Below are 15,970 nucleotides of genomic sequence, written 5' to 3'. Positions count from 1 at the left end.
ACACCCACCACCAGAGGTAAATATTTATAGCCCCAATCCAAGGCAAAACCGCAAGCATGAGCTATTCCGAGATGGATAAATCTCTCGTGCTGTGCACCGCTCTCTCCCCTCCAGTCGAGATATATTACTCCAATCACAGAAAAACAGCATGTGCAGATTGTCCCAGGCTGGATGCATGCACAGCTCAATCTGCTTTCAAAGAGCCAGCACCGCTAATATAAAGCAGTGCTGTGCCACAATTAAAAGGACAGGCAAAGAAGCTCTTGGGGCTGGTTGACACCAACTGCGTGGGACTGCGTTGGATGGAGTTTTCAGCACAGCCCCACCACATGGACAAGGTGAAATGCCTTGTTTTCTATGTGTGAGGTTCACACCACTGTTTTCCAGTGGTGTGCAGGTGTGATGTGCTGCATGCAGAACTACAACATGCCACTGCCTATCTCTGAAGCAGCATGTGATGTCAACAGGCTTCAACTCGGCCCTACGTGGGTTTCATCCATTGGGACATCTTCAGGGGCTGAGCATGTTGACAGACCACTGCACAATATAAAGACTCAATTTCACCCACAGTGAACCTCTGATTGGAGCTATAAATCTCAACTGGAGAGGAGTTAGCAGTGTACAGAATGAGAAATCCATTGTTTCTTTGGTATAGTTGAGTTATTTGTACTGTCCATCACTTTATTATAATTTTACCTTTTAGGCGCTGTATTTACCCTATGTCTGTTAGAAATTTGCATATGTATAGGTTCCTTGTGGGTCACCTCACTACCATTTAGTGCAGACTTCGATTAGTTACTTTTAATCTACAGTACAGTTGTGTTAAAAATAATAGCAGTCCAACATCACTAACCAGATCAGTCACTGTTTTTGGTATAAATCATATTTCTGCGTGGCAAATAATTTACTGGTAGGTATAGTAGAGTAATAGAAAACCCTCAGATCCAACAGTCATGACATGCATGCTGCTGATTCCGTGTATTTAAATTAGTAATTGAAACAACCATGTTCAAAATAATAGCAGTGTGGAGTTCAATTAGTGAGGTCATTCAGTCTGTGAAAAAACAGGTGTCAAACAGGTGGCCCTTATTTAAGGACGAAGGCTGCAAATGTACATGCTGGATACAGTGCATTTATCTCTAAAAATCGGAGTAAAATGGGTCGTTCCAGACCGGAAGAACAGCGTGCTTTGATTAAAAAGTTGATTGGAGAGGGGAAAATATATAAAGTGTGGAAACTGATAGGCTGCTCAGCTAAAATGATCTCAAATGCTTTAAAATGACAACCAAAACCAGAAAGACGTGTAAAAAAATCTTAAAATTACCATTCAAATGGATTGAAGAATAGGCAAAATGGCAAAGACTCAGCCAATGATCAGCTCCATGGTGATCAAACAAGGTCTAAAGTTACCTGTGAGTTGTAGCGGCCGCCAGAGATGTTCTCTTCCCCCTAGTGTGAGGGATGCTGTAGAGTAGAGCAGGAATCGCTCTCACCATAGCTAGTGGTTGAGCGATCCAAGCAGAAGGGAGATAGAGCTGGTATAGCCTTCTCCCACAAACATGAGATGACACTCTATGCTGTGAGTCTAACCAAGAACTGTTTATTAAATCCACACAAACACATTATATACACTATCAGGTAATGTGAGTCTGAATGCATTAGCATATGCAGATAGATTTGTAAACAGGCACAAAATAACACTAAACTAATTATCTAGCCACCTGGCCAGAACAATGCAAGGTCATTAGCATGTAAGAATGGAACAGGAATACTTAGCACAATACACATTCCATCTCAAAACACAGACAGTATTAATGTATTTAACAATGTCTGGACGACAAGTGGCTGAGCTGAAGACATTAGCAGTCTAGAACAGTCTAAGTCTCCCAGTGTAGGAATAAAACCTTCACATCTCTATATGAAGACATGGCTGACATTGCAGTACAATACACGTTAGCATCACTTGTAAATACAGGCCCCATTTGAAACAGTCCAAACCTCCAAGTATCTGATTTTTGAAATCATAGTGACGGTTAGTACCGTCACATCTCTTCCCCCCAAAGGTAGACTAATCCAGGTACCAGACCTCCAACTGGTCTGTGCCTGAGTTAGTCGGGTAACAAGTCCCAAAGAGTCAATCCAGGGAGTTCCAAGTAAATCTGCCATGGCCCTCCCCTCCCAAACCAAAACCTATCCCATATGACCGCACTCCATCCAAATATTCAAGCGTCTGGACCCTTAGAATGTAAGTAGGTCTCCGTGATGTGGGCCCAGGATCTGGACCGGCAGGAACGCTGAGGTCAAGTGGCCTAGGTCGTTCCCCAGTAAGACATCGATGGGGAGCTCCTGTATCAACCCCACATCAATCAGACCTGACCCAGCACCCCAATTCAAGTGGACCCTCGCATTGGGTATCTAGTGCACCCCTCCCCCTGCTACCCGTACCACTACTGAACCTCCAGTTCGGGTGGCATCTGGGACCAAATGTCGCTTGACCAAAGTGAGAGTGGCTCCCGTGTCTCGGAGACCTTGCCCAGGCTTTCCGTTTAACTGGACAGATTGGCAATGGTGCTGGCGGTTCTCTGTAGCGGCTTTCACTGGGTCAGCTTCGTGAAGGGTACCCAATTGCACCTCGGTGGGTTTGAATATTGGTATGACTGGGGGAGCCTCTGCATGATAGTAGGGGACCGTTGTCTTTACTGGAGGGGGTGACCCTGGTCGGATCCATGCAGTTTGGTCCCTGCTCTGGGTACAGTCTCGTTGGTAGTGCCCAACCTGCTTGCACCTATAGCACTGTACCCCACTGCGGGATTGGTATCTGCGTGCCTGCGAGTTGGAGGAGTCCCTCCTTCTCTGTGGTAGGGGTGGTTTAAGATTGGTAATCCAGGGCTTGAGCATTGGCCTGAGGCTAGGTTGTTGCTGCCTGTGGCCATGGTAGTAGTGGACGGCTGTCCGTGCTGGGGAAGGTGGTCCTGCTCAAAGCCATGAATCGTGGTTCCTTCTCTGGTCACAGTTTTTTTTGGTAGTGTCCAAACTGTTTGCACCGATGGCACTGTAACTGGCTTTGCTGTTGGAAGCGTGGTGGTGGGGGATTGCAGGTACCTGGGCTTCGGGTTGGTGCCACTGGTCCTGGAGCAGGTCTTACGGAGGGTTGCTCCGTTTTTCTGGAGTCAATATACTCATCAGCCAGAAAAGCTGCTTCGGGTAAGGTGAGCGGTCGCCGATCCCGAATCCATACCTGTATCTCCGGCTGCAGGGTGTTGAAAAAATGTTCCAATAGAAACCGCTGTAACACATCCTCTCCTGATATGGCTTGACAACCGGTAATCCAGAGGGAGGCTATTCTGTAAAGACGGCAGGCCCACTCTGTGTAGGAATCCCCGCTGTGCTTTTTGGACTCCCGGAACCGTCTCCTATACGCCTCGGGGGTGACTGAGTACCGGGCAAGCAAAGCCTCCTTGACTGCTGGGTAGAGGTGAATCTCCTCATCAGGTATAGCTCTAAAGGCTTCGGCAGCTCTACCTGTTAATTTCCCGGCCAGGATGGTGACCCATTTGTCCGTGGGTACTTTGTGTAAGGCACATTGTCTCTCAAAGTCGGCTAAGTAGCCATCTATTTCCCCCTCCAATTCCTGGAAACTCTTAAAGGCTGCGAATGGTACCTTTTTCCGCTCTGTTGGGGCTGGAGCATTCTCCACAGTTGGGCTCACTGGTCTCTGGATCTCCGCCATGCGCAACTGGTATTATCGCTTCTCCCGGTTCTCAGCGATAGCGGCGTTCATCACCTGGGAAATGATGTCTGCAGGAGGATTGGGTCCATACAATGCCAACCGCATACGCACAGTCCGCATCAACTCATCCTCCAGATTCGGGACTACTGCTTCAATCACACCGTCGTTTCGGTCCATTTCCATCAGCTCGGCCAGTAGTTCCTTTTTGGTACGGTTATTTGTTGGTCAGCCACGGTTAGCCAACAAATCTTTCAAGGTTGACCTCTTCGAGCTTCTGTAGCGATTCTCCCTCTGCTCATTCCGTTCTTGGAACCAGTTGTAGCATCTCCTCTAGGGGAAAAGAACCATCCCACCGCTTGCCACCAGTTGTAGCGGCCGCCCCCATGGAAAGAGGGGTTTCGCTGCCAGAGATGTTCTCTTCCCCCTAGTGTGAGGGATGCTGTAGAGTAGAGCAGGAATCGCTCTCACCATAGCTAGTGATTGAGCGATCCAAGCAGAAGGGAGATAGAGCTTGTATAGCCTTCTCCCACAAACCTGAGATGACACTCTATGCTGTGAGTCTAACCAAGAACTGTTTATTAAATCCACACAAACACATTATATACACTATCCGGTAATGTGAGTCTGATTGCATTATCATATGCAGATAGATTTGTAAACAGGCACAAAACAACACTAAACTAATTATCTAGCCACCTGGCCAGAACAATGCAAGGTCATTCGCATGTAAGAATGGAACAGGAATACTTAACACAATACACATTCCATCTCAAAACACAGACAGTATTAACGTATTTAACAATGTCTGGATGACAAGTGGCTGAGCTGAAGACATTAGCAGTCTAGAACAGTCTAAGTCTCCCAGTGTAGGATTAAAACCTTCACATCTCTATATGAAGACATGGCTGACATTGCAGTACAATACACGTTAGCATCACTTGTAAATACAGGCCCCATTTGAAACAGTCCAAACCTCCAAGTATCTGATTTTTGAAATCCTAGTGATGGTTAGTTCCGTCACATGAGTACTGTAACAATAAGCTTGGCTTCACAAAGACGTTTTCTATCGGCAAGAAGCCCCAAAAAGTCCCCTTGTTGAAAAAAGGACGTGCTGAAGTGGTTACAGCTTGCCCAAGAACACATGGATTGAAAAGAAATGGTGCAAAGTTTTGTTCACTGATGAAAGCAAGATAGTTATTTTTGGGTCTAGGGGCTGCAGACCACACCAAACACTGAATTCAATCCACAGTACACTGTGAAGACAGTGAGGCATGGTTGCGCAAGCATCATATGCAGATGTTTCTCATACTATGGTGTTGGGCCTATTTTTCGCATACCAGGGATCATGGATCAGTTTGAATACATCAAAATACTTGAAGAGGTCATGTTGCTTTATCTCAAAGGGAAAAAGCTCTTGAAATGGTTGTTTCAACAAGACAATGACCCCAAACACACCAGTAAGTGGGCAGTATCGTGGTTCCAGACCAACAAGATTAATGTTATGGAGTGGCCAGCCCAATCTCTGGACCTTAATCCAATAGAAAACTTGTGGAGTGACCTAAAAAAATCGTGTTTCTCTTTCGTTCACTGATGGACACAGCGCCATGTCTTCTAGACCCTTGGGCTTATGCTGCTCTCTCTTCAGGAGTAGGACTAGGCAGAAACTATTTTGGCTACGCCCCTGAGGCGGTTCCGGGGGTATACCATCACTTCCTGCTATAGGACTTCAGTTTTTCTTTTACCTAGTCAAGATTAAGGACCTGGCTCCCTGGCATTTTTTCTTTTTTTAAATGGAATTTTTTTTTTTTTTCTCTTTTTCTGTTCCTGTGTGAACTACAATCAACAGCTGGACTGGGCAACGCTCTGGATATCCTAGATCCTTATGGTCTTCCCAGTCTGGCCTGCAAGCGCGAACCAACTATTAGCTCTGCACTAGGTTGGCCGCGACATAGCCCCACTGAACGGGGGGCTGGCCGGTGAGTGAAACACCTCACAAGGGCACATAGCCCTGGTCACAACAGCAGTCCTGATCAGAGTCACGGCATACCTTTTGGCCGCAGCACCCTCATTCCAAGATGAGTGCGGTGGACTGCCGGGAGTGGTGCCCGCCTAATCCCAAGATGTGGTGAGTAGTGCCCCCCCTCTTTTCCCTGGGAATTGCTGGGGTGGTCGCGGGGCCCCCCCCCCTGTGTCCCTCCTCCCCTCACGTCTAGCAGTCGCTAGACAATCTGACCCTGTTGAGGTAGAGAGTCTCTGATATGGTGGCTCTGCTCTCCAGCGCTTCGCCTGGGGAAGTCCTTTCTTCCCCTGTATTGGACAGTGATTTCCACGGATGCCAGTCTGTCCGGATGGAGAGGTGTTTTGAGAGTATACTCGGCTCAAGAGGAGTCCAGTCTGCCGATCAACATCCTGGAGATTTTTGGCAGTCAGGCTTTGTCTGTCCCAGTGAACGGATCGCCTGCAGGGATGCCCTGTGAGGATACAATCGGACAATGCTACGGTTGTGGCATATGTCAATCATCAAGGGGGCACAAGGGAGTGCCTTGGTGGCCGGGGAAGTAGCTGGCATCTTGAAATGGGCAGAACTATATGTTCTGGCTCTCTCTGCTGTGCACTATCCGGGGGTAGAGAATTATCAAGCGGACTATCTCAGTCGGCAGATGTTGGATCAGGGAGAATGGTCTCTTCACCCGGAGGTGTTTCATCAGCTGTGCCTTCGATGGGGGACTCCCGATATGGATCTGATGGCCTCCCGACTCAACAGGAAGGGGCAGAGGTTTGTGTCAAGGTCTCAGGATCCTCTGGCTGACACCTTGGATGCCCTGGGAATCAGTATCATCTTATTTACGCTTTTCCTCCAATACAACTTCTGTCGAGACTGCTATGCAGAATCGAGGTAAGAGGGATTCCAGTCATTCTTGTGGCACCAAACTGGCCTCGCCAGTCTTGGTACGCAGGCCTGGTGTAAGTCTCGGGGGGGGGGGGGGGCGGGTGGTTTTCCCCATTCCTTTTCTGTGTCTTGCCTGTTGGAAATTCTAGTACTAGGTGTAGATCATGGTTTGGCTCTGGGCACCATCAAGGGCCAGATTTCCACTTTGGCCACATTTTTCCAATGGCCGTTGGCGGCGAAGTCCTTGGTTCCCACTTTTGTGCAGGGAGTTAGCCATCTGGCTCCTCCGGTGCGATCCCCGGTACCTCAGTGGGATCTCGATTTTTGTACTTCAAAAGCTTCCTTTTGAAAACACTCTGTCGCAGAGTGTGGCCTTTTTGGTTGCTATTATTTTTTTTTAAAACTTTTCCGCCTTTTTTATTTGTTTAGCAAAAAAGAAAAAACCTTGCGGTGGCCAAATACCACCGAAAGAAAGCTCCCATTTCTGGGGGAAAAATAGCAAATTTGGTTTAGGTACAGTGCTGCATGACCGTGCTAAAAGCTGAAAATTGGCCTGGGCAGGAAGGGGGTGAAAGTGCCCTGTATTGAAGTGGTTAGGGTGCTGCATTTACTATGTTTTTTGTATGACTGTGGTAGGAACATTTGATTTTAAGCTCTTCCAGGACTGGAACTTAGGTCAGTGTCTGTGTGTTCTGTTAACAACCTACATCATTTCTGCTATATAAAATATCATAGTAAATAATTATAAACATGCAGAAGGAAGTATTTTTAAAAAAAATTATACTAAATGTCTATCCAGTCTAAAAAAAGTCTAAATTTTGACATAAACTATCTGTTAGTTTTAATGTTTTTTTTTTTTTTTTTCCTACCAGCAACTTCTGCACATTATCTTCAGTGAAAGTGCACAACATTGTTGTTTTTGTGCGGTATGTATTGCTTTATCTTGATATTACTAGGATAATTAACAAACCTTAAAATTCATATAAATTAGTTTTATGAAATTCAAGATCCAACAAGTATTTCACTTTTGCAGTCACACTGTTCTGTTTAAAAAATACAAAGTTTAAAAAAAAAAGAAAAATACAGTTTGATTGAAAGTGTGTTTATTTTTGGAATATTCTCTTGTTATCAAACACACACCCCCAGGAAATTGTTTATTTGGGCACTAGTGAAATTAAACATACCGGGCCTATTTACACCAATGAGGTTTTCTCTGTGTGTGATTGAAGCTTAGAATACACGAGAGAGAAGGATGCTCCTTATGCCACAAAATGAATGCATTGTATGCTGCATTATTAGAGCATTGCATCCAGCTCCAGGATCAGAAGTGCACACGGGGAAATTTTAAAGTGGAGTTCTGGCCTCGGGGGTGAAATTTTAGATAAAAATACCCCCGTGACAGTCAGGGCTAGTACATTCCACAATGGATAGCCTCTGAACTGTCCCGGGTCGCACTTACCTTGAAAATTTCTTCTCCAGCGCTGCCATCTCGGATGTGGGCAGCTGAAGCCAGCGCGTCCTCTTCCGTGTCCTCTTCTCCCAGAATGCACCTACACCGGCCCCGCTCGTCACTTCCGGTGCGGGCGCGTCATCCCTCCACAGCTTCTGGGCATGCCCAGAAGCTGTTTAGCAGGTAATGACGCGCCCGCACTGGAACTGACGAGCGGGGCCGGTGCAGACGCATTGATTCCTGGGAGCGATGACGTTCAGCTCCCAGGAATCAATGCAAGAAGGAAGTGACGGCGCGGGCCGCGGCCGCAGAGGGAGGAAGTGGAAGAAAGGGGAGTATATTTTCTTCAATGACAAGGGAAGTAAACAAAAAAAAAAATCGTAATTATCCATTTGTTTTTCAGAGCAAGCGAATGGCCCAAAATCGATTTTGAGGCCGGAACTCCGCTTTAAGGAGCAAGTGGTTTATTTTTATTTTAAGTTCCCTAGAACACGGGTGTATTTAAATACATTTTCTCTATCGCTCATTGACAGACGTAGTCCTCGGTGATTCAACACCTTTGGTTATGCTGCCCTCTACAGGAGTAGTACTAGACAGGAAAGAAAACGTTCTGGCCACACCCTAGGGGCAGTCCCAGAGGGTATAACCTCTCACTTCCTGCTCTAGCAAATCAGTTTTTTTCTGTCTAGTTAGGAGTAAGGACCTAGATACCTTGCTGGGATCTTCGGTCCTGGCAGGATTTTTTTCTTAGAAAAGATTTTTTAGACAGCTTTTTTTCTCCAGGGTTCCTGTGAGATCTTCAAGCAAGAAAGCTGAACTGGGCGACGGGCTGGATGTTGAGATCCAGTGGTCACCCCAGTTCAGCCTACGAGCGCGTGCAGGCCATAGCTCCGCGCTGGGTCGGCCGCGACATAGTCCCACTGGACGGGGACTGACCCTGCGAGTTAAACGTCTCGCTGAAACGCCAAAGACCATGAGTCACGGCGTCCGTATTGGTCGACAGCCCTCCTACCTCGGTGGAGAGGGGTACTGTCAGGAGTTGGCGCCCGCCTGGTTCCGGTATGGTGAGTAGTATGTTCCCCCTTTCCCCCTGACGGGTCTTGTGGTGAACGCGGGCCCCTCTCTGTAATGGTAAGGATGGGTTCCCCTCTATCCTATAACATGTCACAGATCCCCCTAATTGAGTGTGATTTTTGTGTACAAGAAGCCAGGAGGCTTGGTTTGGGAGCTGACAATCTAATTGTAAAGATGTGAAAATGATTGTAGTCAGTGGCAGTACTAGAACTTTACTGTGATAGTATAAGGTATCCTACCTGTCAGAAGCCACAGGGCGATGTCTATACATGTGTACTGCATCCCAGATCATTCCTCCAGCTAGCAGATGCCTCCCGACGGCCACGGACCGCATACGGCCCGCCAGGGTCCGGTACCGCTGACCACGCTGACCACCATGAGGGTGAAGGGTTGTGAGGCCGAGATCCTTCTGCAGACATGCCGCTATTCTGTGCAGGCCGCCGCCATTGTCTGGTAGATCGCACGAGGCCGCCATTTTGGTGTAGCCTCGTGTCTCCAGCATGGGGGCGGCCATGTTTGAGGTGACTCAAACACCTCGTGGAGCCAGGGGGAGGCGCCGGCAGGCGTGTTAAGGGGCGGCGCCGCCTCCTTTACCCAGGAAATAGGGCCAAAGACTTCCTGTCTGTAACAGGACAGCACTGAGCAAGCTGATGAAAACTTCTGTGCCTTGGGGTCTCTCTCTCTCTCTCTGTGGGGTCCAAAAAGGCAGGTAACACTGAGGGGCGCTGTTGCGACTGGGGGACACAAAAAAAAAAAAAAGTTTTTTACTTTGTCATTTTTGTCGCTGGCAAGTGTCTTGTATAATCATTGACCCTGCCGCATAGGTATCCCCATCTGATCCCCTCCAAGTGGCCGCAGGACCCTCCAGTACCCCACTTGTTTTTAATGCATTATCTGCAGTTTTTGGAGTCTTTGGTATCCCGGGTGGAGGTGGCCTGTCAGGGACGGGGCTCAAGTAGCGACCCCCGCCTACCCCTATTGTTTATCAGATACTTCAGATACAATGCAGTTGCAGGTCCCTCCTAGGGGGCTGTTGTCTCAGGTAATATCTCCTCAGCAGTGAGGAGCACGTTTCTGCCTCCGTCATAGCACTAGAGTGGTGGATGCACTAGTTGTGTCCGTCCGGGAAACCTTTAGTCTTGAGGTTACACCGGCAGAGGTAGCTGAGACTGAGATTCCTTTTTGGTACTTGTTAGCCTACCAAAAGGGCGAAGGATTTTCCTTTACCCAAATGGGGTAGTTTTGAAACGAACCCCTGTTATTTCCAAACGCATGGCTAGGTGCTATCTGTTTGAGGAATTCCTCTTTATAGGATAGACGGTACCACCTGCTGTCTTGCCACAGACTGTTAGGATAAAAGGACCTCGTAACTAACGAGGACCTTCCTTTTCTGCTCATAAGAGTTGTTCGTTCCGCGAGGGCGGGGCGATAAGGCGAAACCCTCCAAAGCCCCTTTAGAGGGGTTTCAAAGGGCGCTGGTCGGCTAAACAAAGAGTCCGGCTCAGCCAAGCCTGAAGAATATAGCCTGATGCGCCCCTACCCATCTCTGGGGTGGGGGGGTTGTCTTCACCGGTTTCTGGAGGACACAGGATCGAGTTTCGATCACTTCCACCGGTGCGATTCTTCCCTTCTAACATTGAATGGTTTCAGGGGTTCTATTTGAACCTATTCACAATGCCCAGGAAAGAGGGCAAGGTGCGTCCTAATCTGGACTTGGGAAGAAATAGAGTCCATCCGTACAGTGGTGGCCTCCCTGCATCAGGGGGATTTCCTGGCGTCCATAGACATTTAGGAGGCCTATCTTTATATCCCCATCATCGTAGGACATCAGCGTTTTTTCGCTTTCCCAAAGATCATCCCTGGTTCCCACCAGGAGACTGAACTATCTGGGCCTAAGGTTGGATACATCCTGGGCAAGAGAGTTTCTCCTTGCGGAGAAACTCCAGAAGGTTCAGTCAACGATTCGGATGTTGCTGTCCGTCAATTGGCTGGGACTGATGGTGGCCTTCTTAGAGGCAGTACCGTATACCCAGTCTCATACCCGAATTCTCCTGAAGGAGATTCTTTTTTAATGGAATTCCGATTCCCTGGACAATCTGATCCGGTTGAGCGAGCGGACCAGGAGGTCTCCGATGCTCAACCAGGGGAAGTCATTTCTTCCGATAGGATCCAGATTACCAATAGGGTATCGGAACTGAGAGCGATCAGATTTTGTCTGATTTACTGGATCGAGCAGCTCTAGAGCAGCCCGATTCGGATCCAATCGCATATGGCCTCTTCATCCAGAGGTTTTTCACTAGCTGTCCCTTCATTGGGACATCCCGGATGTGGATCTGTTGGCACCCTGGCTCAACAGGAAGGTGCGGAGGTTTGTAGCTCGCACCGCGATCCTCTAGCGGACGCAGCAGAAACGCTAATCACCCCGTGGGGACAGTATCAGCTACGGCATGCCTTCCATCCTCTCAAGTTGCTGCGGGAACTTCTTCGCAGGATAGAGGTGGAGGGAATTCCAGTTATTCTGGAAATTCCGGACTGACCTCGTCGAGCCTGGTACGCCGACTTGGTGAGGCTAGTCGCGGACGCTCCTTGGAGACTTCCTCTCAGGGAGGATTTGCGGTCTCGGGGACCGATCTTCCATCTTGCTTTACAGTCGCTTGCTTAATGGCCTGGCCATTGAGACCCAGGTACTGAAGGACAAGGGAGTGTCAGCTTCAGTTATTCCTACTTCCAGTTAAAGCAAGGAAAGCGACTTCCAGCACATTGGAAGTCTTATATTGCGTGGTGTGAATCTCTTGGATTTCCCCCACATACCTATTCGGTGATCCGAATTTTGGTCTGTCTGCAACAAGGGGTTGAGCAGAAACTATCCTTGAGCACGATTAAGGGTCATGTTTTCGGCGTTAGAAATCTTCTTTTTAGAAACCTTTGGCAATCATTCCTTGGTGCGGAATTTCATCCAGGGGGTGCGACAGCTGGCTCCGCCAGTGCGCACACCCTTACCGCCTGGGATTTTAATTTAGTGTGGTCGGTTCTTCAGAAACTTCGCTTTGAAGATATCAGGGAGATTCCCTTGCTTACATTATCCCAGAAGGTGGCCTTCTTGGTGGCCATTACTTCTGTACGCAGGGTGTCAGAACTGGCCGCATTATCCTGTCGTTCCCCAGATCTGGTGGTTCATAGGGATAAGGTGGTTCTTCTTCCGAATCCATCCTTCCTTCCTAAAGTGGTTTTCGTAAGACGGACTCACTTTTGTGATCACGGATAGCCCTTGAAGGGGATTGCCTGTGTCTGCCGCGACCATATCTAGAGGGATCAGTCAGACGGTGGTACAGGCCTATTCTATTAAGGGTCGGAATCCTCCGTTCCCTGTTAGGGCGCACTTCACTCGAGCGCTCAGTACTTCCTGGGCCTATCGCCATCAGGTGTCAGTGGTCCAGGTATGTAAGGCGGCCACCTGGTCGTTGGTACATACCTTTACAAAATTTTCTAAGATTGATGTGATGGCATCGGCGGATGCCTCATTTGGCCGCAAGGTTTTGCAGGCCGCAATTTGAGGAGACCGGTGGTCTACCTCGGGGGTTTTTTTCTTTTGAAAAATTTCTGTTGAGTCTCATCATTGAGGATGAGCATTGTAAACTTCTAGTTGGCACCGGTTGGGCCTTCTAGATTGGATTTGATTTCCAATTTCCCACCCCTCATTTGTGGTACTGCTTTGGGACGTCCCGAGGGTGTTGAATCACCGAGGACTACGTCTGTCAATGAGCGATAGAGAAAAATGGATTTTTGTAAAATCTTACCGTAAAATCCTTTTCTCTTAGCTCATTGACAGACTTAGTACCCGCCCCTCTGTTTGAGTTGGGTTGGGTTAAATTCTCTAAACACTGCTTTGTGACATAACTGATTTGCTAGAGCAGGAAGTGAGAGGATATACCCTCTGGGACTGCCCCTAGGGTGTGGCCAGAACGTTTTCTTTCCTGTCTAGTCCTACTCCTGTAGAGGGCAGCATAACCGAGGGTGTTGAATCACCGAGGACTACGTCTGTCAATGAGCTAAGAGAAAAGGATTTTACGGTAAGATTTTACAAAAATCCATTTTTGTGTAGTGAGCATTTGTGAAAGCTTGTAGTGTAATCATTACTGCTGGAATGCTTGTCAAAGAAAGCCATAAAAATATTTCATGGAAAATGATTTTGAGCTTTAGATGACCTTTATTCGCCACAGAGATGCCTGTTTATATTTTAAGATGTATGTAGCTTGGCAGCAGACATTTAGTACATACATGAAAGAGAACAGTCTCTATATTCAGCTTGCGGTTTTTCTCCTACTTCCTACAGTAGCTTCCTGTTTCCTTAGTCTATTTTTGCCCACAACTTCTATTGTCCTACAGAATTTAGGAGAACTGGATTTCCACTTGGTATATTCTTGTATATCCTTGTTTTGGGAGGTGCCCACTGATTATGTACATTCATTACCATAGCACATAAGGATCACTGTAAAGCTAAATAGTGAAAGTGTTGATCTTGATTCAGCTAGCTATATCAGCTAGCTATACAGTTAATAGCAGTAGTGATGAACACCACAAACTAGCCAAATTTTAAGATGTATGTGCGTGTGTTTGTTTTTCAAGAGAAACCGCAAGCTGTGCCCAAAAGTCGAGGCAGTACTAGCCACCAGTTTTGTCTGTGCTCTCCCTGCAGCTGATTTGCCACCATTGCTCACTTTCTGTGACTTATTCTTCTCTGTCTCTTAATGGAAGTGACCATCTTGGTAGAGACGGGACTTGCTTTCTAATGTCAGAGTCTACATCAAAGAGAACAGTGAACAGCACAGGGGTGACATCACTAAACACTCCAAATCTTGAGATTAGTAGTCGGAGGCAGCAGTGCCTTAGATGATCTCACTGCAGATATATAGCTATGGATCTTTGGGCAAATGGGTGCTCTTGTTCAGGAGGAATTCAAGACAAAAGTTGAGATTTTTCTGGGTGCTGATTTGGCGCAATTAACACTTTTTTAAATATTCCCTTTTAAAAGAAAATTTTCACATTTTAAGTTCAGTGCTATTTTATTGTGCAGTTGTAACCTTTTTTGATTGCTTTCCTCATAGACACTGTTACATTAAAGAGGTTGTAAACCCACATTTTATTTTTTTTTCACCCTGCAAGAGAAACACATAATGAACTAGTATGCATCGCATACTAGCTCATTATAAAATACTTACCTTAGAACGAGCCCCCGCCGTGCCGCCCGCTTACCTCTATGACAGGTGACACGACCAGTCGCCAGTCTTCCGGGATCGTGGCATCCGGCCATCTGATTGGCCGGAGCCGCGGTGACATCACTCCCACGCACGCACGCGCGCGGGAGGCAATGGTCACGGCACAAGCGGCCGTTCCTTCAGAGCGCATGCGCCAGTGATGTCACTGGCTGCATGTAAGGTAAATATCTCCTAAACGGTACATGTTTAGGAGATATTTACAGTACCTATAGGTAAGCCTTATCATAGGCTTACCTATAGGTACAACTTGCAGAGGAGGGTTTACTTCCTCTTTAATATATTTGTTGCATATTCTATTGGTGCTCCATATATCCCTATTATCAGATGGTTATTTACTGCTGTGAGTTATTAAATACTGGCTTCATCTAAATGCACTGCCTCTTGTATCTTGTTTCTGCTATTAAGAGTCGGTTCACACTAGCGCGACTTGTCAGTCTGACAAGTCGCGCTCCCTCGCGGTCCATTGACCGCTACAGGACCCTTTTTAATAGGAGCGACACAAGGCGCTCCGACTTAAAAAAAGGGTCCTGTACTACTTCAGGGCGACCTCGGAGCGACTTGCATAGACTTCCATTATGTGAAGTCCCTGCAAGTCGCTCCGAAGTCGTGGTGCATGGTAATGCACAAGTCGCTCCCGAAGTAGTAAGGAGTCGTGTCGCCTCAGTGTGAATCGACTCTAAAGGAAGGACACTGTTTTCCCACACAAGTCATGGGTTCAGATTAAGAAAAATGCAAGAAAATCATGTAATAACTCATTCCTAGCAGTGGCAAAGCAATTTAAAAACCTGGATATTATTGTGGTGCTAATAAGACTGGGTAACCTTGCATGCCATGGTTTGTTTTTAAGTTTGTTACTTGGAAAATCACTTTCTATTTTCCCTTTTAGAACATCGGTGAAATTTTCCTACATTGGACACACATCCCAGAGCTCTTTGGAGACATACCAGTATATTGACTGTGGAGCAAACTCAACTCTACTAGTTGACCACCATGCATTATAAACTTTAATGAGACAATGTGTTAACATCATCCACATCCCTTACCTGTCCGGATTTCCCTGCAGAGAGCATTAACCTTATACCACTGTGGAGGCCCGAAGTGCATGTTTACCTTAAAAAGTACTGTAGTGCACACGGACGGTTTCTTCTAATTGTACAGCTTGTGCTTAACTACTCAGTAACTTGGTACATATTTATAGATGAATGTTGGCAATATTTTTATGCAGGAAAGCACAAAATGGCACTATGTTTAGTTGTACTTATAGGCTTTTTTGTTGTTTATTTTTTTTGGATTTTAAGTTAAAATATACACACTAGTTTAAAACTCATCTCACCCTTCCTGTTATCGGGGAATGCTTGTGTACATAACTAACTTATATTTGAAGATACTTTTACATTATGTTGTAGATTTTTATTGGGACTTAAAGGAATAGTGTGGGATTCTCCAACTAGTTGCTCTATTTATTAAGGCTATGTGCATTAAAAATCTGCTTTGGACACCCTAATATTCCAGGACCTATCACCATTTTAATCTCTTCTGCCATAATGTAT

At 46.7% G+C, this 15,970-nt stretch overlaps 1 protein-coding gene across 1 annotated transcript in view; it reads left to right on the top strand.

The window, feature by feature from the left end:
- TMEM106C (transmembrane protein 106C) overlaps positions 1 to 15,738 on the top strand; it is a 59,036-nt gene extending 43,298 nt beyond the window's left edge. Inside the window, exons 7-8 of the mRNA XM_082246804.1 lie at positions 7,493 to 7,546; positions 15,307 to 15,738. Coding sequence (XP_082102930.1) covers positions 7,493 to 7,546; positions 15,307 to 15,421 — 169 coding nt within the window. The 3' untranslated portion in view covers positions 15,422 to 15,738. The remainder of the gene's footprint in view (positions 1 to 7,492; positions 7,547 to 15,306) is intronic.
- The last annotated feature ends 232 nt before the right edge of the window (positions 15,739 to 15,970 follow it).

This window comes from Pelophylax lessonae, assembly GCF_965119305.1.
Source record: "Pelophylax lessonae genome assembly, chromosome: 2".
NCBI lineage: Eukaryota > Metazoa > Chordata > Amphibia > Anura > Ranidae > Pelophylax > Pelophylax lessonae.
The sequence above is the reverse complement of the archived record's forward strand: the minus strand, read 5'-3'. Positions and strand labels throughout refer to the sequence as shown.